The 8,480-nt window shown below is 40.4% G+C and overlaps 1 protein-coding gene across 2 annotated transcripts; it reads right to left on the bottom strand.

Annotated features, from left to right (window-relative positions):
* Positions 1–292: 292 nt before the first annotated feature.
* LOC147617971 (uncharacterized) lies at positions 293–2,084 on the bottom strand. Of its 2 annotated transcripts, XM_086776234.1 has the most exons (2): positions 943–2,084; positions 293–815 (listed from the first exon to the last, which is right to left on the bottom strand). In XM_086776234.1, the coding sequence occupies exons 1-2, from the start codon at positions 1,969–1,971 to the stop codon at positions 768–770; spliced, it is 1,077 nt and encodes a 358-aa protein (XP_086632360.1). In that variant the 5' UTR covers positions 1,972–2,084; the 3' UTR covers positions 293–767. The 2 variants fall into 2 exon arrangements, with proteins under 2 accessions (XP_086632360.1, XP_086632359.1); XM_086776233.1 differs by having other exon boundaries at positions 293–2,084.
* Positions 2,085–8,480: the final 6,396 nt, after the last annotated feature.

Below are 8,480 nucleotides of genomic sequence, written 5' to 3'. Positions count from 1 at the left end.
ATCAATTGGAGCAAGAAAGAGTTACAAATCAAACTTAAAAGACTAAACACAGTTTACTTTGAGTTAGAACATCAACCCCTACTTTAAGATGGAACAAGCCACATTTACAAAAAGAGCCTTGAACTAAGAATTAAGTGGGTTTTTCAGCTCCCCACTTCTATAAAACTTACTAAGTATCATTCTAAACGTTCCAAAAGCTGAAATACCAAAGATGAACTTACTTTTTATCATTTTAAACATTCCAAAAGTTGAAATCAATCATGATGATGTAGAAAACACTGCCAACATCCCAAAATGAAAGCCAAGTCATACATATGAATGATTAAATAAGCCTATAACAAGTGAAGCCATCAAATTGCACCACGTTTAACATTATACCAAACATCCAAGAAAGATGTCAAGCTTGATTGTCCCAAGGATATCTCATTGAAATATCTATCCCAAAAAAAAAAAACATGTGCAACCCAAGGAGACACCGAGATATCTATCCCAAAAAAAACATGTGCCAGGGCAAACTTACATGCATCACACATTGAACTATATGTGCTCTTCCACTTCATGCACTCTTGTTCCCTTTCTCCTCTGCTGGTGTCTCACATACACCACTCACACCGGCTCAGCCTTAACCTGTGAGACACCACTCACACCGGCTCATTCTGTCTGATATAAAGGGCCATAAGCCTCATATGACTTATTAGACATGCACTCTTGAATTTTCGCAATCCTCTCCTTTGCCGTCACCAGCTTTTCTTTTTCTTTCACCAGCTTCATCCATGAAAGTGGCCAAAACCACAGCCTAGAGAGCCTTTCGACTTCTGCAGAGATTTCCCGGACCTCATTTCCATAGGCCTGAAGCACCAAAGCGGCATGCATTTCCCGGCTGCGGCCGGAGATAAAGTACACCTTTTGCTTATAATACAGAATGCAGGGTTCAGACAGTACCTTGTCTAGGTCAGGGACATAGTACTTCTGGAGAGTCACCAATGACCTGTCTTCCACCAATGACACGCCATTAGACCCTGCCACTAAAAGCGTGAACCAAAAACCTACATCACGGAAATCCCTGCGTTGCCTCTCAAATCTGGCATGCTTTTCTCTGAACTGCTCCATTAAATACTCTTCTGTGGCGAGGAGGTCGCCATGCCGATACTCAGTTGGGCATGTCCCTCGGAGGTAGAGACACTTCTCAACATCCAGGTTATACTTATCTGGGTGGGTACTCATGAACTTTCTCAGAGCCTCCCTTATCTCCTGAGCGCTGGGAGGATAACACAGCACAAGTTGACCTCTGGTTCTGGTATCACTGTTGGAAATTAGCCCGGTACTCTGCTCAGACCCCACCAAGATTACCGTGACGCGCTTACCATCAGCTTGCGTCTTCGCCCATGAAACTAGCTGTAAAACATCTGCTTCAACCAGCTTATCAATATGGTCAACTATGAAGACCAGATGCTTTCGTCTAAATAGTTTGACCCAGAAAGCCAATTCGCTAAGGATTTCCAGTCCTGACTCAGGACGCATCCATGACATAAAAAGACTTCTGTACCTTTGATTGATAGTCGCCTGTATGGCTTTGAAAGACTGTTGTTCAGCCCCGTCAAGATAAATTGCTGCTCCCCTATCCCTTGCAGCATCACATAACTGTCTAGTCTTACCGATTCCAGGCCATCCAACCATCATATAGAAAACTCCATCTGGGTCTTCGTCCAGCAGAGCTTTAGTATCCATATTTGTAGAAGGGATCCACACACGGTCTTCCCGATGAATCATGCTTGGGACATCTCCCCGGCATGCCAGATATACACAGTAACCCTCATTCGCAACCACCACCGTGAAAACAAGGCCCAGAACTGAACACCAGAACTTCAACCTGGAAGGGGAAGATGAGAGAGGAAGGCCTGCGGAGGAGGATGGGGTAGAGGAAGATGTGAGAAGTCGACGGAGAGAGAAGGCATCCCTGTGGTGAAGCATGCCTGTGGTGATGTGGGGCGCATCCCGGAAGCCACCCCCCTGTGGTGAAGCATAGGTGTGGCGGGCCGAGGATGAGAGAAGCCGAAACTGGATACAGGCTCTGGAGGTTAGAATCCGCCTCATATTCCCGGTACTTTATATGGATTCGAGGGGATATGAGATGACGGGAAGGCCTCATGTAGGGCATACATGTGTGCACCTTAGAGTTGGACCCAGTGTTATGTCCTTGCAATCAGTGCAAATGGGCAGTGTTACGACAACGTCGTGTAATGATGCAGCATGTGGAGGAATACGGACAGTTTGATTCCACCATTATTGATCAAGTGCTTGCACAATATATTTCATCGGTAAATTGATCGTAGTACGTGGGTGTCTAAAGACTGTGTGTATCTTTAAATTTATATGTGGGCTATGCTTCTCACAGGACTCCAACATTGGGGAAGCAACAAGAGTCCTGCAACCAGTTAGGGCGGGTTTGCATGCGGTCCAAGCAAGTGGCGGGCACTAAAGGTTTGCAAAATGCTATGCCTATGGCTCCTGATGTGAATGCCAATAAATATCCACACGTGGAGATGCTCGAACAAGAGATGGATGACATGCTCCAGGCAGTTTTTGAGGCAAGTGATCCTATGGCCGAGGGTATGAAGCAAGAGGCTCGTACACCCTTATATGAAGGCTCGAGGATTTCCCATCCTGAAGACAGTTTTTACGTTGCTAAGCCTTCAAGGGTCATTTAGTTGGAGTGATAAAAGCATCACATAGCTATTCAGGTAATGTGTGTGTATGTTTTAAACAAATGACTGTTGCAATGCTTGCTCGATGTTCAACGTGGTGTGACGTGTAGGCTTTTGAAGAATCACATATTGCCGTCTCAGAATACAATGCCGAGCTCCAGAGATGATGCCAGAAAGATACTCCGAAAGTTGGGCGTAGACTATAATTCCACACATGCTTGCCCCAACGACTGTGTCCTCTTTCAAAGGGAGTACAAGGACTTGGAAAAATGTCCAAAGTGTGGTGCTTACAGATATCGTAAAGATCTTTGAGGGGAAACTATCAAGAGGGAGAGTGTAGTAGGAGTCGTTATTCATAGAGCTTCTAATTATTTACAAAATTTATCTTTCCTAACGCTACTAAGTTGTAGAAGAAAAATCTAATATGGAATTCTTTCAAAATTAATAATTGAGTGAAGGAAAACCAATCAAATAGATACTTTATCAGTTATTATCAAACACATAAACTTATAGATATTACTATATTGCTACTTGCAATCCATATTTCATTAGAGGTTGTTGTGCCAACCAACAAAATTTAAGTGGTAAGAGAAGCAAAATTTTCTTTCATTTAAGACTTTAAGATCCATTGCTATCTTATCAATCAAGAAATGTTGAAAATAATGGTAAATACATGCTCCCAATCAAGGAAAAAAATAGGGGCTAATATTCATCAATTGGCTATTTTTTGGGACTTTTCCCAAAAAACATTTGCATGCTGCCATCTTTAAACATTCGCCCATTTTTTATCATTTTGAAGATTTTTAGAATATGTTTGCCCAACTTTGGGTATTTTAGGGCATTTTTTAAATACATTTGCCCCACTTTCTATAGTTATAGATTTATATATGAGGAATATTTCCAACCCATATACACCTACAAGTTCTTGAAGGGCTCCTATTTTTTACCCTATTCCCAATTATTCTTTGTGTATACAAGACCTGTGGAAGTCACTCTTCAAAAGTGACATATATCATGTGCGACAAGAGGTTTTTTTTTAAACCTCTATATACATGCTATATTTACACTGTGGTGGATATCATAATAGACTTGTCCCCAGCACCTACTATATACACAAAGTATACATTAATGCCCTCTAGTTAACTCAGGTGATATGACACATGTTTTAAAAGTGACTACGTCGGGATGTTAAAATTTGTGAAAGAAAAGGTGATAGAGAGGAAACTTATAGCTAAAATTATGACCTAAGGGCATGAAAAGAGGGAGAAAGGACGGAGGGAGTGAGAATGCACTAGGAGACTCAGTACTTATTACTAGAAATGTTGATTATTTAGAAACTTTCTCTTGCCTAAAGCTCGACTAAATCATAAAAGAAAAAACTAATATGGACTTCTTTCAATTCAAATAGTTAAATATGGAAATTCAATCAAATAGATACTTAAAGACTAATCAAATATGTAAACATATAGAGATTGTCATAGTGCTACTTGCAATCCACATTTCATTAGAGGTGGATGTTGTGCCAACCAACAAACTTTAAGTGGTTAGAGAATAATACTTTAAGTGGTTAGAGAATAATACTTTTTTGTCATTTCAAATTTTAAGGTTCATTACTATCTTATGAATGCATGAATGTTGAAAAGCATGGCAAATACATGCTCCCAATTGTTCTTTGTGTATGTGAGACCCGGGGTGGTCATTCGTCAAAAGTCACATATACCTTGTGCATTTAAGAGAGTATTAAAAATATCCCCATATACATGCTATATTTTACATTGTGGGTATCATAAAAAAGCCTATCCAACCCCTAATGTAAACAAAAAGTATACATTTCTTGAGTCAAAACTTCCCCTTTTGTGAACGCAAGTGATACAACACCTTTTTAAAAAGTGACTGCCTGGGGATGTGAGATACTCAAAAGGAAAGGTGATATAAAGGGAACTAGCTAAAATATTGACCTAAAATTTTTGCGAATGATATCTATTTATCTATCTATCTACACACACACACACACACACACACACACACACACACACACACACACACACATACATATATTATCTAGTAGGCAATAAAATCCACAATGCAAGTTTGTTTTGTGTAATTGTCTTTCAAGCTCTCTCTCTCTCTCTACGTTATCCCTCTATATTAGCATCTATTTTGAGCTTTCATAACTTAATTAATATGTATGTGTTCAACAAAGCTCCCCTTCTTTAACTATTTTTATGAAATCTCTATATATAGGTTCAAGAACTTTTGCCTTGGAAAATAGTCATCTAAGGTGCATTAAACGTGCACGATAAGCCTTTTGGTGGCCTCAATCTAATTATGTGTGGATAATTATTCCAAGCAAGCCTTGTACACAATTTGTGGATTTTCAAACAACAATCACATTTGCTAGGAACTATTGCTCTAAGCTATTGGCAAATCACACTAGAATGTACCATGGTTCCATGGCTCTTGCAAGCCTCATGCTGTATATTTCCTCTCTCGAGCATGATATGGCTTAGACCAGACCTCCCCTACCCCTCTTAACTCCACCTTATCACCTTGAGCTCAATGCACATAACATGCTCAAAAGACTTTTCAACACTCAAAAGACTCACATACACACTCACCCCCTCTTCTCCTTGGTGTATATATACCCCCCACTTCTCTTTGTTAAGGGCCTTAATGCCTCCACTCTAAGCATTCGTAGACAAGCCTCTCCTTACCTCCTTCACCACACACCTTAGGTCTCTTGCCAACACCATCACAATTAAGACTCTTATGATCCTCTAGCCTCTTAGGGCCTTAAAAATTGGGGAGAAGTTAGTCTCTTAAGCCTTAGCTGTCCATCTTCTCCATGATCTTAGTCTTCTACACCCCCCTCTCACAATAAGGATTTCTCTTCACCCTCACCTCTGGCCCACCCTTTCCATGCTTATCCATGCACCATTTTTCTTACACCATCTCTTAGTATGCACCTATTAGTATGCACCTAGGGACTCTGAGCACAATCAGCATGGTGCACCCTTTCACATATCATATACATAGTTAAGCCTTGGGCTTTTAGTTTTTGCCATGCTAAACTTCACCTCCTCTCTCATGCACCATATCTTGGGCTATGTGTTATGTGTATTGCATATTGCGTATTATGTATGTGTTATGCACTATGTGTTATGCAAATTGTGTATTGCCTATGTGTTATGCACTATGTGTTATGTGAGTTACGATGTGCGAGTGCGCTATACGCTATACGGTATACGATTGCACTATATGCCTATGTCTTGTGCCTACTGGTATATGTGTTAGAGTAATGTGTTATGCCAGTGCGTAATACGTTGTAATACGTTGTGTGTGCATAATCCATAATGTGAGTACGTAATGTGTTATGTGAATTACGAGTGCGTAATGGAACACCTACTATTTGATTTTTTCCTAGACTAAAAGAAATGCATAAGCACTAGGAAATGTACAAGCACTTACATGTATATACAAATGCAGCAAGAATCCATGAGCGTGCACTACACATAAGACAAGGAAAAGGAAAGTTAAAATACGTGTGCTTGTGCACTAATTATGTGTGTGTGTGTGTGTGTGTGCACTACTCTCCTATGGTGTTTTGGAGCTTGGTTCGAACAACATTTTTGGTTTCTAGGAGAGCACCTATGTGATTGGAGGTCCCGATTTCTTCCCCTTCCCATTCTTTAGCCTCTTCACACCCACACAAGATTGGGCTTTTGTTTACCACCAAGCTTATTCTCCCCTCCTGGATTTTAGATTTTATATATACTTGGGATTTTGTGTACCCCCCAAGCTAATTTTATAAGCCTCCCCCTTCCCCCCGCCCCCACTCGGGCTTTTAGCTTCTATGCACCCATTTTTGCTTTTGGTATTTCTATACCCCAAAAGCAACTTTTTGGAAACCTACCCTATGATATTCTTGTACTCTAAAAATCCCCCCTATCTCCTTTCAAGAGTCCCCTTAATTCAACTCTATTTACATCTTGTACTCTCTACCCCCTTTAAATGGAGTACCCTTTGGCTAAAAACTTCCCTCCTGCCTTAAAAACCCACTCCGATTGTAACCTTTCCCTTTAACTAGCTCCATTCCCATTGTAAAGCACTCTTAAGGCTACTTAATGCCTTGGATTTTGGAGCTATAGTACTAGATTTTGAAGGATCCCCCCAAAATCTTACTATAAGTAAGCTCTTGCTCCCCCATTGTATTCTCTTCCCCCAAAATCTTACTATAAGTAAGCTCTTGCTCCCCATTGTATTCTCTTCCCCCTTACCACTTATGAGCTCTTTTATAGAGAGAAAGGTGTTCTCTCCCTTAATACAATCATCCTCCTTCCTCTCCCTACAATTTTTGGTCCTTCATTGTCCACTTTATCCACTTTGCTCCTTTCTATTCTTTCCAACTTTTTGAAAGTTCCTCTGATAATCTCTTAACCCTCAAAATACTCACTTAAAGATGCATACGCACGCTTGATTTAATATTTTAAATTACAAAAGAGTAGAGATTCAAGGGCATATAGTCGTAACAATGCATACACACACACACACGTATACTTGTGCATTATTGCTTTCACAGATGCATTAGTGCCCGTGCTTGTGCATAATGCATATATGCATGGGAATTAACGCTAATGCTTAAGCACTTATTCATGTGCGCTTATGCAAGCATGGGAATTAACACTAATGCTTAGTGCACATGTATAAGAGCTAATGCATGTGCACTTAGCATATGTGCTTAGTATATGCACTTAGTGCTTATGCATAAGTGCTAAGCACACATGCAAACCGCTTATGCACAAGTGCTAAGCACACATGCATTAGTGCTAAGTGCACACGCAAAGAGCCTATGCATATGCCTAATACTAAGTGTGTATGCCCCTATGCATAAGCATTAAGCACGAGACATATACCTACAGGAACGTTAAGAAACTTAAAAGATAGGGCAATGTACGTGCACTTACATATATATACAAATGCTGCAAGAATCCACAAGCGTATGCTACACATAAGATAAGAAATACGCAAATTAGAGAACGTGTACATCTGTGCTTATGTGTATATATGTGCATGCATTCATTTAGTGTGTGTGTGTGTGTGTGTGTGTGTGTGTGTGTGTGTGTGTGTGTATGCGAATGTACTTATGCATAATGCATATATGCATGGAAATTAATGGTAATGCTTAAGCGCTAATGCATATGTGCTTATGCATGGGAATTAACGCTAATGCTTAGTGCACATGCATAAGCGCTAATGCATATGTGCTTATGCATGGGAATTCACGCTAATGCTTAGTGCACATGCATAAGCACTAATGTATGTGTGCTTAGGGCTTATGCATATATGCATGGGAATTAACGGTAATGCTTAAGTGCTAATGCATATGTGCTTATGCATGGGAATTAACACTAATGCTTAGCGCACATGCATAAGCACTAATGCTTGTGTGCTTAGCGCTTATGCATATATGCACTTAGCATAAGCTCTTATGCATATACGCTTATGCATAAGCACTTAGCGCTCATGCATAAGTGCTTATACATGTGCGATTAGCGTGCATAAGCCCTAATCTTCAAACGCATTACATGTGCGCTAATCTTCAAGCACATTGCATTATGTTTGTGTGTGCACACATGCAATGTGATTATGCATAAGTGCTAAGCGCACATGCAAAACACATATGCTCTCATGCTCATCCATAAGCGCTAGTGCTAAGCATACATGCAAAGCGCTTATGCATAAGTGCTAAGCGCACATGCATTAGCGCTAAGCGCA

Source organism: Cibotium barometz, chromosome 36 (genome assembly GCF_041138505.1).
Source record: "Cibotium barometz isolate CiBa-2024 chromosome 36, ASM4113850v1, whole genome shotgun sequence".
NCBI classification, from domain to species: domain Eukaryota; kingdom Viridiplantae; phylum Streptophyta; class Polypodiopsida; order Cyatheales; family Cibotiaceae; genus Cibotium; species Cibotium barometz.
This window is presented reverse-complemented; position numbering and strand designations above follow the sequence as displayed.

What these genes read in the sequence shown, in the direction of transcription:
- LOC147617971 (XM_086776233.1), bottom strand. Translation starts at nt 1,971, where the DNA reads ATGCTTCACCACAGGGATGCCTTCTCTCTCCGTCGACTTCTCACATCT.